General features: G+C 41.7%; 1 protein-coding gene across 4 annotated transcripts in view; it reads left to right on the top strand.

Moving 5' to 3' along the window:
• The window catches only part of PRKCE (protein kinase C epsilon), a 533,961-nt gene that overhangs the window by 341,819 nt on the left and 177,315 nt on the right, over positions 1-14,827 (top strand). For all 4 annotated transcript variants that reach the window (XM_003926751.4, XM_039477786.2, XM_010337457.3 and 1 more), the window contains 3 exons: positions 7,494-7,636; positions 10,624-10,720; positions 13,467-13,666. In XM_003926751.4, coding sequence (XP_003926800.1) covers positions 7,494-7,636; positions 10,624-10,720; positions 13,467-13,666 — 440 coding nt within the window. The remainder of the gene's footprint in view (positions 1-7,493; positions 7,637-10,623; positions 10,721-13,466; positions 13,667-14,827) is intronic.

Here is a 14,827-nt window from a genome sequence, read left to right on the forward strand (position 1 = left end):
TCTCCTACCTTAGCCTCCCGAGTAGCTGAGATTACAGGCATGCGCCACCACACCTGGCTAATTTTGTATTTTTAGTAGAGATAGGATTTCTCCATGTTGGCCAGGCAGGTCTAGAACTCCAGACCTCAGGTCATCCACCTGCCTCAGCCTCCCAAAGGGCTGGGATTACAGGCGTGAGCCACTGCTAATCTTTTTACCACTTCTGTAGTTTTACCTTCTCCAGAATATCCTATAATTGGAATCATATAGGGAGTAGCCCTTCCAGATGGACATATTTCACTTAGCAATATGCATTTAATGTTCTGCTATGCATTTTCACAGTTGATAACTCACTTCTTTTTAAGGCTGGATAATATTTCAGTGTCTGGATATACCACAGTTTATCCGTTCACCTACTGAAGGACACTTTGCTTGCTTTCAGATTTTGGCAATCATGAATACAACTGCTATAAACATCCATGTGCAGGTTTTTTATATGAACATAAGTTTTCGCCTCATTTGGGTAAATATCAGTAGCGTAATTGCTGGATCTTATGGTAACAGTATATTTAGTTTTGAAAGAAACTGCCAAGCTGTCTCCCAACGTGGCTAGACCATTATGCGTTCCTACCAGCAATGAGTAAAAAGTTTCTGTTGCGGGCCGGGTGCGGTGGCTCAAGCCTGTAATCCCAGCACTTTGGGAGGCCGAGGCGGGCGGATCATGAGGTCAAGAGATCGAGACCATCCTGGTCAACATGGTGAAACCCCGTCTCTACTAAAGGTGCAAAAAATTAGCTGGGCATGGTGGCGCGTGCCTGTAATCCCAGCTACTCTGGAGGCTGAGGCAGGAGAATTGCCTGAACCCAGGAGGCGGAGGTTGCGGTGAGCCGAGATCGCACCATTGCACTCCAGCCTGGGTAACGAGAGCGAAACTCCGTCTCAAAAAAAAAAAAAAAAAGAGTTTCTGTTGTTTCATATCCTGAATAGCGTTGGGTTTTATCAGTGTTTTGTATTTTGGCCACTTTAATAGGTGTGTAGTGGTGTCTCATTGTTTTGATTTGCAGTTTCCTAATGACATATGCTGTGGAGCATCTTCTCATATGCGCATTTGCCATTTGAATATCTTCTTTGGTGAGGTGTATGCTCAAGTGTTTTGCCCACTGGGTTATTCATTTTGCTGTTGTTGCGTTTTAAGAGTTTGTTGCCTATTTTGGATAATAGTCCTTTGTGTGTATATATATGTCTTTTGTAAATATTTTCTCCCAGCCTGTTACTTGTCATCTCATTCTATTGACAGTGCCGTGGTTTGGTTGGTTGGTTTGTTTTCATTTGGGGGGTGGGGGACAGAGCAAAAGTTTTTTATTTTAATGAAGTTCAGCTTATCAGCTATTTCTTTTATGGATCGTGTCCGTGCATCATGGTGTTGCATCAAGAAAGTCATCTCTGTAGCCAAGGTTACCTATATTTTCTTCTACATTGTCTTCAAGGAGTTTCATAGTTCTGCCTTTTACATTTAGGTCTGTAGTCCGTTTTGGATTCATTTTTGTGAAGGTTGTAAGGTCTGTGTCTAGATTCGCTATTTTGCATGTCTAGTTTTTCTAGCAGCATTTGTTGAAAACTGTCTTTGCTCCACTTTATCGCCTTTGCTCCTTTATGAAGGATCAGTTGGCTGTGTTTGTTTGGGTCTGTTCTGGCTCTCTGTTCTGTTCCGTTAATCTATTTGTCTGTTCCATTGGTCTTTTGCCAATTCCACATTGGCTTGATTACTTTAGCTTTATAGTAAGTCTTGAAATTGGGTAGTGTCAGTCTTCTGACTTTGTTCCTTTTCTTCAATACTGTGTTAGCTATTCTGGGTCTTTTGCCTCTCTCCATATAAACTTCAGAATGAGTTTGTCGATGTCCTTAAGTAACTTGCTGGGGTTTTGATTGAGGTTGCATTGAATACATAGATCAAGTTTGGAAAGACACCTTGACAAATACTGAGTCTTTCTGTCCATGAATATGGACTATCTCTATGTGTATTTAGTTCTTTATTTCTTTCACAAGGGTTTTATAGGTCTACTCATATAGATCTTGGACATATTTTGTTGGATTTATATGTAAGTATTTCATTTGGGGGAATGATAACAAAATATGTTTTTTTTTTTAATTTTAAATTCCATTTGTTCATTGCTAGTGTATTAGAAAACAATTGACTTTTGTATATTAACTTTGTATTCTTCAATCTTGCTATAATAATAATTAGTTTCAGGAGTTTTTTGTTCTTTTGGATTTTCTACATAGACAATCATATCATCTACAAACAAAGATAGTTTTATTTCTTCCTTTCTAATCAGTATACTTTGTATTTCTTTTTCTTGTCTTACTGCATTAGTCGGAACTTCCAGTATAGTGTTGGAAAGGAGTGGTGAGAGGGAACTTCCTTTTTGTGTTCCTGTAGGGTTTTTGTTGATGTTCTTTATTAAGTTGAGGCAATTCCCTTCTATTCCTTGGTTGCCGAGATATTTCATCATAAATAGGTGTTGGATTTGTCAAATGCTCTGTCTACATCTATTGTTAGAATTATGTGATTATTTTTCTTTCTTTAGTCTATTGATACATTGATTACTGTAGTTGATTTTCAAATGTTGAACCAACCTTGCTTGCCTGAGATAAATCCCGCTTGGTCATGATGTATGATTCTCTTTATAAATTGTCGGATTGAATTTGCTGATTGTTGTTGAAGATTTGTGCATTCATATTCATAAGAGCTCTTGGTTCATAGTTTTTTAAAATATCTTGCTTTGGCATTACAGTAATGGTGGCCTCATACAATGAGTTAGGATATAGTCCCTCTGTTTCTTTCTTCTAGAAGAGATTATAGAGAATTGACATAATTTCTTGCTTAAGTGTTTGGTAGAATTCACCATTTGGGCCTAGTACTTTCTGATTTGGAAGGTTATTAATGATTGATTCTATTGCTTTACAAATAGACCTATTTGTATTGCCTATTTCTTCTTGTGTGAGTTTTGGCAGATTGTGTATTTTAAGGAATTAGTCTTATTTTGTGGGGGTTATCACATTTGTGGGCATAATATTCTTTATAATGCTCCTTTATTATTCTTTTAATGCCCATGGGATTCATAGTGATGTCCTCTCTTTTATTTCTGATATTGACAATTTGTGTCTTCTCTCTCTCTCACTAGCACTACTAGAGGCTTATTGAGTCTGCTGATCTTTTCAAAGAAACAGCTTTTTGTTGTTGATTTTTCTCTATTGATTTTCTGTTTTAAATTCAATTGATTTTTGCTCCAATTCTTATTATTTCTTTTCCTGCTGCTTACTTTGGATTTAAGTAAGCTTACTTCTGTCTCCTTTTTCTAGTTTCTTAAGATAGAAGCTTAGATTATTGATTTTTAGATATGTTTCCTAATATATCCATTCAGTGCTGTAAACTTGCATTGAAGCACTGCTTTTGCTGTATCCCACTAATTTTGGTAAGTTGTATTTTATTTTATTTCATTTTTTACTTCTATTTATTTATTTTTTGGGGATGGAGTCTCACTCTGTCGCCCAGGCTGGAGTGCAGTAGTGTGATCTTGGCTCACTACAACCTCTGCCTCCTGAGTTCAAGTGATTCTCCTGCCTTAGCATCCCAAATAGCTGGGATTAAAGGCATACTCCACCACACCTGGCTAATTTTTGTATTTTTAGTAGAGATGAGGTTTCGCCATATTGGCCAGGCTAGTCTTGAACCCCTGACCTAAAGTAATCTGCCCGCTTTGGCATCCCAAAGTGCTGGGATTAGAGGCATGAGCCATCGTGCCTGGTTGATAAATTGTATTTTAATCAACTCAAAATATTTTAAAATTTCTCTTGAGATTTCTTTTCTCACTCGTATGATATTTAGCAGTATGTTTAATCTCCAAGCATTTTGGAATTTTTGAGCTATCTTTCTGTTATTGATTTCTAGGTTAACTCTATTGTGGTCTGAAAGCTGACATTGTATGATTTCCATTCTTTTAAATTTGTTAACGTGTGTTTTATGGCCCAGAAATGTAGTCTTTCTTGGTGATTGCTTCATGTGAGCTTGAAAAGAATATGTATTCTTCTGTCACTAAATGATAGATGTTAGTTATATTCAGTTGATTGATGTTGCTGTTGATTCAACTGTATTCTTACTGATTTTCTGCCTGCTGGATCTGTTTATTTTTGAATAAAGGAGTGTCAAAGTCTCCAGCTATAAAAGCAGCAGCATCTGTTTATCCTTGTGGTTCCATCAGTTTTTGCCCCACTTCTTTTGATACTCTGTTTTTAGGTACATGCATGTTAAAAATTATGTCTTTTTTGAGAATTGACCTTTTTATCCCTGATAACTTTCTTTGTTTTGAAGTCTTCTGTGTCTGAAATTAATTTAGCTATTTCAGCTTTTTTGGAATTAGTGTTAGCATGGTATAGGTAGATCTTGCTTTACGTCTTTACTTTTAATCTGTATGTGTCTTTTAAGTGGGTTTCTTGTGAACAACATAGAGTTAGTTGGATCTTGTTTTTATGATCCACTCTGGCTGTCTTTTAATTGGTATATTTAAACCATTGACATTTGAAGTCAATGATTATTGATACAGTTGAGTTCATATCTACCATACTTGGCACTGTTTTCTGTTTGTTGCCCTTATTCTTTGTTTCTGTGTTTGCCTTCCACTCGTTTTCTGCCTTTTCTGGTTTTAACTGGGCATTTAATATGATCCTATTCTGTTTCTCTCCTTTCTTAGCATATCATTTATGCTTTTTTTTTTAAACTTATTTTAGTGGTGGCTGTAGAGTTTGCAATATGCATTTACAACTAATCTAAATCCACTTTCAAATAATATGGGGCCGGGCGTGGTGGCTCACATCTGTAATCCTAGCACTTAGGGAGGCCGAGGTGGGTGGGTCACCTGAAGTCAGGAATTCAAATAACATTGTGCTGTTTCATGACAGTACAAGTACCTTATAACCAAATTATCCTAATTCATCCCTGCCATCCTTATCGCATTACTATCGTTTATTTCACTCATACATAAGCATACCTAGCATATATGTAAACACTATAATCACACATAATCGGCATGTTGTTAATATTATGATTTTGAGCAAACCGTTAACTGTTTGATTAAGAATAAAAATAAAAGTTTTTATTTGACCTTCACTTACTTCTTCGCCTTTCTTTACCGGCTCTCTTTCTTATGTAGATCCAAGTTTCTGAGCTGTATCATTTATCTTTTCTCTGAAGAACTACTTTTAACATTTTTTGCAAGACAGATCAGTGCCAGTAAATTCTTTCAATGTTTGTTTGTCTGAGCAAGTTTTAATTTCTCCTTCACTTTGGAAGGATAATATTGCAGGGTAGAGAATTCTAGGTTGGTGGGGTTTTTATCTCAACATTTTGAATATTTGACTTTATTCTTGCTAGTATGGTTTCTGAGGAGAGGTTAGATGCAATTCTTATTTTTTTCTCCTTTATAGGTAAGATTTTTTTGTCCTTTGACTTCTTTAAGCATTTTTAAAATCATTGATTTTCTGTAGTTTAGAAATGATATGCCTAGGTATAGTTTTTGTTTGTTTGTTTGTTTTTGGCATTTATCCTGTGTGAGGTTCTTCAAACTTCCTGGAGCTGTGGTTTCTTTTGGCATCTGACGTTAATTTTGGGAAGTTCTCAGTCCTCATTGTGTCGAATGTTAATATTTGTTCTGTTCCTTTCTCAAGTAGTCTCTTTATGCATATATTACACCTTTTGTAGTTATCACACAATCCTTGGATATTTTTTCCAGTCTTTGTTCTCTTTATTTTTTTCATTTTTGAAGCTGCTATGGATATGTCCTGAAGCTCAGAGATTGTTTCTTCAGCCATGTAGCCCACCAGAAGCATTCTTCATTTCTGTTAGTGTTTTTGATCTCTAGCATTTCTTCTTGAGTCTTTCTTGGAATTTCCATCTCTCTGTTTCTGTTACCTATTTGTTCTTAACATGCTGTGTACATTATCCATTAGAACTCTTTGCATATTAATCATAGTTGTTTTAAATTCCCAGTCCGATAATTCCAGCATCCCTGCTACATCTGAGTCTAGTTCTGATGCTTTTCTTGTCACTTCAAACTGTGTTGTTGTTTATGCCTTTTAGGATGCTTACAATTTTTTTCTTGCCAGATATTATGTGCTGGGTAAAAGGAGCTGCCAGTAAATAGGCTGTTAGTAATGTGAGTAAGGCGTGGAGGAGGGAAGGTATTCTATAGACCTGTGATTAGGTCTTTTCATGAGTGTGTGCCTTTGAGCTGTGACCCTCACAAGTGCTGTTCAGTCCTCCCTTGGCCTTAGGTAGGACAGGATGACTAGAGAGGACTGGAGTTGGGGATTTCCTTGCCGCCAGATCAGTCAGGGCCTGATAAAACCTCAATAGTTTAAGCTCTGATAAAAATCGTTTCTCCTAAGGGAAGGCCTCATTAAGAAGAGCAGAGTGTTCTGGCCTGTTTTTTGAAAAAATGGTTCTCTCCTCGTGTTCCTCGCCCCCAACCCCCACACTGGAATCATGAGATTTTCTTTATATTTACTAGGAGAATCTAGTTGATCTCCTGAAGAGCAGAACTCTCCAATGAAGGCACCAAAGTCTATCAACTCAGTGACTGGGTCCTCCTTAGAGTTTTTGACTCTTGGACTTGTCCGGCTCTGAGCCCCCCAATTTGTCAATTACAGTTACAGTTTTTCTACCCCGGCATTGTTCCTACAGAGGTTTGTGCTTCGGTAAGCTGTGGTTCTCTGCATTTGCCTGGCTGGCTGGCTAATTTTGGGAGCAGCAGTTTCAGTTTGCCCTAGAACCTCACTTCACTTGCTGGATCTCGGAAGAGCTGTTAATTTTGCAGTTTGTTCAGCGTTTTGCTTGTTAGAACAGAGGGCTGCTGACTTCTAAGCTTTACACGTGCCAGACTGGAAATGGGCAGGTTGCTTTCACCTTTGATCTCCTACACCAAGGACTGCTAAGGGAAGAGGGGAAAACAAATTCATTGAATTCAGACTGTAGATCTGAAAGGGTCCTTAGAAGTCCAACCACTGGTCAGTCTTCTCTTAGCAATGTTCTACCATTTTAATAAAGTAATGGAGTAGACTGTATTCACGTGACCTATTTGGGTCCAGAATTCAAATTAGCTTTTTTCAGAGAAAGGAATTAAGTTTTTCTAGAGTCAGTGTCCATTCCCTGGAAGGAAATGTAAATGTGATATTTACTTACTTATCTATTTTAATATACGTAGAAAGAAGGAAGCAACTAGAAACAGTGGTTATCTCTGCAAAGTGGTTTAATGGATGACTTTGTTCTGTATGATGAAAGAACTATATATATATATATATATATATATATATATATATATATATAGTTTTTCTATATTTTCTAAACTATCTCAAATGAACATGGAATACTTCATGAATATGTAATGCAATCTCAAAGAAAAGAAGTAACGTCTTAGGCCATGAATATTTATCTGCCTTTCCTCCATGTCTCCTCACAGTCTGCAAAATGAATGTTCACCGTCGATGTGAGACCAACGTGGCTCCCAACTGTGGAGTGGATGCCAGAGGAATCGCCAAAGTGCTGGCCGACCTGGGCGTTACCCCAGACAAAATCACCAACAGCGGCCAGAGGAGGAAAAAGGTACCTGGCTGTTTGGTAGTGTTTCTGGAGCCCTGTTCAGGCTAGCGTCTCTGTGCTGGCTTCCAGAGAGTGCTCTGGAGCAAGGCAGTTAAGATTCCTGGGTTTGAGGTATTTTACTCAAAACTGCAAGTGCTTAAAGAAAAAAACGAAAGAGCGAGGCCAGGCAGGTAACATTAACGTCTTCAGCTGAAAACAAAGCAAGTCTCGGGTTATGTTTGCCAGAGAAACATAAGCGTCCAGCCGAGGAATTTGAAATTCCTTCTAGAAAATGCTTAACAACCCTATACAAGGAAATGGACTTATCTGTTTCCAGAACTGGCATGAAAGCAATGTCAGTGTCTGAACTTCACCCTTGGTATCATTATAATGAAGATAAATGGATGAAGAACTGGAACCACATTCTTTTCTAGGGAGGAAGCCAAGATGATTTGTGATAGTACCAGCACTGAGCTGCCCGGGGAATATTGTTAATGTCTCGCAACATAAAACATCTGGGCTTTTCTTTGGAGACCAAAACTGTCTCTATCTCTGTGACATTCTAAATATCAGTAAGAAGAGATCCATTTGCCAAAATGTTATTTTGGTAAGTCAGGGCCCACAGATGTAAACAGAGGGAAAGGCATCCGTAGCATTTCGTCTGTAGGCTCTTCTTTAGCCCTGGCTCCTAGCCTAGAAAATTGAAGAGGTCTTTGAAAAGTAAGTTATGAGAAAATGAGAACCATGTTCACAGGGCAGGAAATCCTGGTGAAGGGTACAGTGGGGAGTGGCCCACATTGCCCAGTGGCAAACATCCTCAAGCCCCCTACTAGAAAAGCAAGCCTGACTCTGGGTACCTCTGCAATCTTGACACCTAAACAGTCTCCCTAAATTTTGCCCTGACATGCCTTCTAAAGGCATTTCCTACATTTCCTGGCTATCTTCTCCTGTTAGAAGCTACCCGTGGCTCTTTCATGTTGCTTCCCTTCTGTAGGAAAGGTTGGAATATTTTTATTTTCTTTAACTTCTCCTTCTACTCTGTGTTCTCAATAAGCAAAGCTGTTTTGCAAGGTTGCAGAAAAAAATTCTCTTCTCCCTGGTTGAGATAACTGGGATTTTGTGCTTTGGATGGCTCTTCTCGGCTTTGTAAATCCCAGTGGTGGAAACAGGACTTCAGTCGCTGACCTACGGTGCTGGAATTACAAGTAGAGTATCAGTACCCAAGCATGCTAGGTACCCTGCTGAAGAGGTGAGCTGAGCAAACACTTTGTGATGAGTGTTTTGCAGACACATCTATAAGCTCTAGAGAGAGCCCTTTTCAGGGGACGTGGTTTTTATTCTTGTCTAGAAGTCAATTAAGACGGGTTCTTTGTCATGAAACATTTAAAAGAAAACTCAGTCCCCGCTCTTTGCCCTGTATTTACATGGGCTCTCCTGCCAGCTCTGAGGCATTGTCTGCCTGTCTTGGATTTGGAAGAACCAAGAGGTAAGAAGCCAATATGAGAAATTCAAGAAGGGGCAGGGCAGCAGGCCGAGGGTCTGTAGTCCTGCTGCTTTTATTGCTGGGATGCTTCTGATGCAAAAATTGGAAAAAGCCAAGTTGCAACTCAAGTCACTATGAAAGGGTGGGAGAGAAGTGCCCTTGGTCTGAAGCTCAAAGGCTTCTTCGCAGGAACATCAGATTTTCTGGTGCTTTGGTAGCTCTCATGTTGCCCCTTGCAAGTAGTCCCTCATCCAGAAAGGATGTGTGTGCACAGCGGATTGACCAAGAGTAAGTACAAAAAGGGAGCCGAAGCGTTTGTGATCTTTCAGTTCAAACCACTGGTGTTAGTGGAGACTTAAAGTGGATATGCCAGCATCTATGCCAAGGAACAAATCTCACTAAGTGTTCTATTAAAATCTGCCGACAAATACCAACACATCTGAAAACATTTATTGAGCATCCCTTTTGTGTCTTACTTTGTGTAAGTCACTAGGGACAGTAAAAGTGCCGGGCAGAGTCTTACCTTCAAAGAACCTATAGTCTACTTGAGCAGAGAACCCCTCACAATATACACATGAAGACAGTAACCACGGAAAACTGAATCAGATAATAAGTAAGTGCCAACAGATGTCAGAGACAAGTGTCACTTTGCTTTCCATGAGATACCTTGCATTGCTTGGGTGGTGGAGGGGGGCTTTATGGAAGACACGGGGCTGAGCTTCGCTTAGAAAGGTCAGTTGTATTTGGAGAGAATCAATAGTGAACAAACTGGAGTCTCTTGTTTTCTTCCCTCTAATTGGCAAATGAAACCTTGAGTCTGTGCTTTTAGAATATCAATTCGGCAAGTGCTACTGGGTACCAGGAACCCTTTTTTTTTTTTTTTTTTTTTTTTTTTTTTTAGCAGTTTTTAATGAAAGGTGTATATAAGATTTATTCCTAAATCCTCTCGATTGTTTTTTTCCTTATATTTGCCCTTCTCCTTTCCTGCTTGGTGAGATGTGGGTTTCCGTTCAAGGATCTTGCGGTCTTTGTCCAGCTTTAGCCTGGTGTTAACCACCCTGCTGGAGTAGATGCCCACGTGGACAGTTGTGCCATTAGCCTTTTCCTGCTGTACCCGTTCAGTGTAGATGACATATTTCTTCCTGTAAATCTGGACTACTTTTTCAATTTGCTGACCTTTATGGTGTCCTCGCACAACCCGAACTACTTCATCCTTTTGGATGGGCTTGGATCAAACACTGTACCTCTGTCTCAGCTCTTTGGAATGAGGGGAAGACATCATCTTCCTGTGAATGTGGGAAGATGCATTGAAATGCCTTTTGTGGTTCTTGCTTTGGTCAGAAGTCACAGAGGGATTGAACTTCATTTTGGCTACTTTGGTGATAGCTGCAGAAGGGAAGAGGTCTACTGAGTTCCCACTGCTCTGGGAACTGTCACGGCTCTTGTATGGCATCTTGATGCTTTTGATGTCAGGAAACTCTCAACCCTCCCTTCTGATGCCTCTGTCCCTGCTTTCTCTCCTCTCTAGCTCATTGCTGGTGCCGAGTCCCCGCAGCCTGCTTCTGGAAGCTCACCATCTGAGGAAGATCGATCCAAGTCAGCACCCACCTCCCCTTGTGACCAGGGTGAGACCCTCAGATTTGCTTCCTGACCTCCAAGCTCTGCCATTGGATGGACCAAGGAGCTCTGAGGCCTCTTTAACTAAGAGTGAGCTTGTTAGCTGAAATAGCTAGCAGCCCTGATGGATTTTCACCCACCCTTCCCCTGTTGATTTACTAGTTCTTTCATTCTACAAGACCTTCTTGAGGGCTAGACACTCCATGGCCATGGCTGCCGTAAATTCCTTCCAGGCCAGGGTAACGGGAGAGCGAGTGTATGATGTTAGGGTTCTCTGTTTTCCTTGCCTCTTTCCCTGGTTCCAAGTGTACTGGAGAGAGAAGGGTACAGCTCCTTCTCTTAAAGTCTGGCCCTAGACCTGTCAACGCCCTTGAGTTGAGTTTGACAGCCCCTTCCCCGTCATCATACCCCAAACCTGGGATCAGGTTGAGTTAAGGGCTGCGTGAGGGAGGATGTCTTCTAGCCTGGCCTTTGGGTGTGTGGGGATAGAAAGATGAAGCCAGAGGAGAGACTGAGAAAAGAAGTGGGAAGAAGGGCAGCCCCAGGCCTGATTCCCTTCTACAGCTCAGCCCTGGATATCCCCTTCTATCTGAATATGCCTTAAGCAATAAGTTCTGCAGACATGATATGCACAGTAATGCTTCTGCAGCCCTCTGAGCGTGCTGAGGCTGAGGAAGGACTTCCTTGCAAAACCTCCTACTCTGGTGGCCATGAGCAGATATGACTGGTAAGGGACATAGGTATCTGCAGAACAGGAATAACCATCATAGCCTGACGATGGTGCCTTGGTTTTTCTGCCTCCCTTCATGTATTCATTGTCCTAACTTTATGCTCACACCCACTCTATGTTGGTGCTTCATTACTGTACCCCCAGGTTAGTGAGTGGAAAGTGGAAGGTCAGAGTGTTGAAAGGTCTGTCCCAAGGTTTGGAGATAAGTCAGGCAGGGCGGTACCCACGCTGGCTGAGGGGCCCGCTCTCATCAAACCTTCCTTGGAGGTCACCATCATGACCCAGACCTTCTTACCCAGGAGTAAATAAAAGAGTTTTAGGGGTCATGCTCCAGCCCTGAGGCCACAAAATAATTGGTCTCGGTCCCTCTTCGTACTACTCCAATTAACTTTGTTTCTTTATATGCTACCTCATTCCAAAAGAGATTTGAAGCCTTCCTAAGTAGCCTGCCAGGACTCTGGGGCTGCAGAACTTGTAGGAAAATTTCACCTGTCCCTTTTTGATGCTGAGAGCCCCTTGGGGAGCTTCAGGGAGACAGGCTCATGTGGGAAAGATATCTCTGCACCCAAGTAAGAGTGCAGAGACCAGGGTTTCTAGGCCTGGCTCCTGTCCCGTATGCGCTCTGGCTCTGAGCTCTGGATACAGTGGCAGGATACGGTGCCCCCAAGGCCTCTGCTCATCCCACTTGACACAGGGGCCAGGATTTCCCAGCATTGATGTGAGCATAGATGTCCCCGTGAGCAGGACGTGACATTATTACAGAACAGAAATAAGACGTTGTTTTTTTTTCCTTCCCTTATAAGAACACCTAGAAAAACCTTTTCTTCAAGCTTTGGTGTCCTCAAGCAATTGTGTTCTGCCTTCCAAAATCCATTTAATATCTGAGGCTTTTAGCTCTTTGGTGAGATTAGAAGTTACTTAGTGAAGCTACCAAATTGGCATGGAGAGCGTCTGCAGACTCAGCAGCTTACCCTCCCTCCACCCTCCCCAACACATCTCAGAGGAGCCAAACTCCAGATCTAGAAAAGATCTCCAGATTCCTTGAGTGAGCCCTTGTGGGACTCTGTCCTTCTGAAAAGAAGCTGAAGATCTCTTTCTATCACTCATGCCTAATTCTGATTCCCAAGGGTTAATAGGGTATGTTCCCCATCTGTAATCCCAGTTATTCACAAGCATCTTTTCAAATCGGATTATGCTCAAGATGCCCATTTCCACACAGAAGGGTGTGTGTCTTGATGAATGAGTTGCTAACAGTAAGCTTCTTCAAATAGGAAAGGTCAGAGGATCATCCAGCATTATCTCCCGCAAGTGATTCAGGTCATAATCTCCAGAGCGGGGGCACAAGACCGTCTCATAGTTGAGAAATTGTACTGAGGAATTCCCGCCCCGTTGGAGATAAGTTTGCAATGTGTCACTCGGGGAAGCAATTCTTTTGTTAATGATAAGCCCGTTGCTCGTTTTGTTAGATAACCTTGTGTGAGATGGGTATTTAGAAGAAACCCGGAAACAAGGCTGAGTCAAGGCTTTTAGAAGATATGAAGGTTTCCACCTTCAGTGATCAGCCACCATTCTGATGGCTCAGTTGTTGAAATAATTATATCATCAGTGATTACTGTGATGACAGATCTTGATTAGTTGTTCTCATCTTCAAATAAAACTTGAAGGGTACCTATGACTGCAGAATCCCAGTGGGGGCCTAGATTTGTATGCTGCACCTAGAGCAGTGGAATAGGCCACTAGCCAATGGGGGCTTTCAGAGAAATGGCCAGGTCCAGTTTAAAGGGCAGGGAAGGGACTGTGTCCTCTTCCTCTTTGCATACCTGGGCTCTGCTGCACATTAGGTGCTAATGAGAGTGTGTTGAACAGAGGAAGAAACATACAAAGGGATGCCACACTGGGTCTGTTGTTATGAAGAACCAGAAAGAGGACTAAGGGCTCACAGGGGAACGTCTGGGTGTTGAGTCCTAACGGAACAGGCGTATGAGGTCTGCACTCATGCAATTTCTTGTTCCCCTTGGCCCTAGAAATAAAAGAACTTGAGAACAACATTCGGAAGGCCTTGTCATTTGACAACCGAGGGGAAGAGCACCGGGCGGCATCGTCTCCCGATGGCCAGCTGACAAGCCCTGGTGAGAACGGTGAAGTCCGGCAAGGCCAGGCCAAGCGCCTGGGCCTGGATGAGTTCAACTTCATCAAGGTGTTGGGCAAAGGCAGCTTTGGCAAGGTCTGTGGCACACATGGGTGGAACTGCTGGTTTTGTTCTACCCCCTAGCATTGTTTCATCTGTTTGATCTAAGATTAAGAGAGGAACCTTTCAGCCAGATCTCATTAGGTTTTCTTTCCTTTCTGGTAAGTGCAAATGGCCTGGGGCCAAGCGGATAGGAGCCCTGGTTCTGCTATTAATTGGCTATATGAGACTTTCACTTAGTGATTTAACCTCTTTGGAATTCAGTTTTTCTCATTTGTTGAATGAGGACAGGAATCAAGTGAGATAGTGGATGAGAAAGTGCTTCGGAAAGTTTTAAAGTGTTCAGCATTCCATATCAACAGTAGTATCAATACATTTCTTCCCGCCTTCAGAGATCCAGCTGAAATTCTGTTTTTAATTCATTATGAAGACTTTGAGAATGAATCTCTGCCCTCAGTAAACCTAGGGTTCACAGCAAACTTAGCGTGCATTGCTTTGGAAGTAAAATGGTATTTAACTGATCTTTCTGGCATGTAATAAATGTTTTGTTTATCCTCTACATGTGGCAAGAGAATGAGAACAATCATCTCATGTCTTGGATCAGGGTCCTCTGCCCTTGGTGCCATTCTCCACATCCTGTTCCCCACTGAGATGAATGCAGTGGTGTGGGGTGTGGTCTTTAGTATGCTCAATAAAGCATTAATGGTGATCAGCCACCACTCTGATGGCTGCGTGAGATGGAAAAATAACCCCTGTTCGCCGGGCGCGGTGGCTCAAGCCTGTAATCCCAGCACTTTGGGAGGCCGAGGCGGGTGGATCACGAGGTCGAGAGATCGAGACCATCCTGGTCAACATGGTGAAACCCCGTCTCTACTAAAAATACAAAAAAATTAGCTGGGCATGGTGGCATGTGCCTGTAATTCCAGCTACTCAGGAGGCTGAGGCAGGAGAATTGCCTGAACCCAGGAGGCGGAGGTTGCAGTGAGCCGAGATCGCGCCATTGCGCTCCAGCCTGGGTAACAAGAGCGAAACTCCGTCTCAAAAAATAAAAAATAAAAAAAAAAAAAACCCTGTTCATTTTAGAAAGAAGATGAAGGGGCAGGGAGCAGAGGAAGCTGTTTGCATTTCACCTGAGATCTCTGATTGTTCCCTGGCTCTATTCAGAGCTGAGCCTGGGAGTCGCCTTTCTGGGACCTT

Source organism: Saimiri boliviensis, chromosome 1 (assembly GCF_048565385.1).
Source record: "Saimiri boliviensis isolate mSaiBol1 chromosome 1, mSaiBol1.pri, whole genome shotgun sequence".
NCBI classification, from domain to species: domain Eukaryota; kingdom Metazoa; phylum Chordata; class Mammalia; order Primates; family Cebidae; genus Saimiri; species Saimiri boliviensis.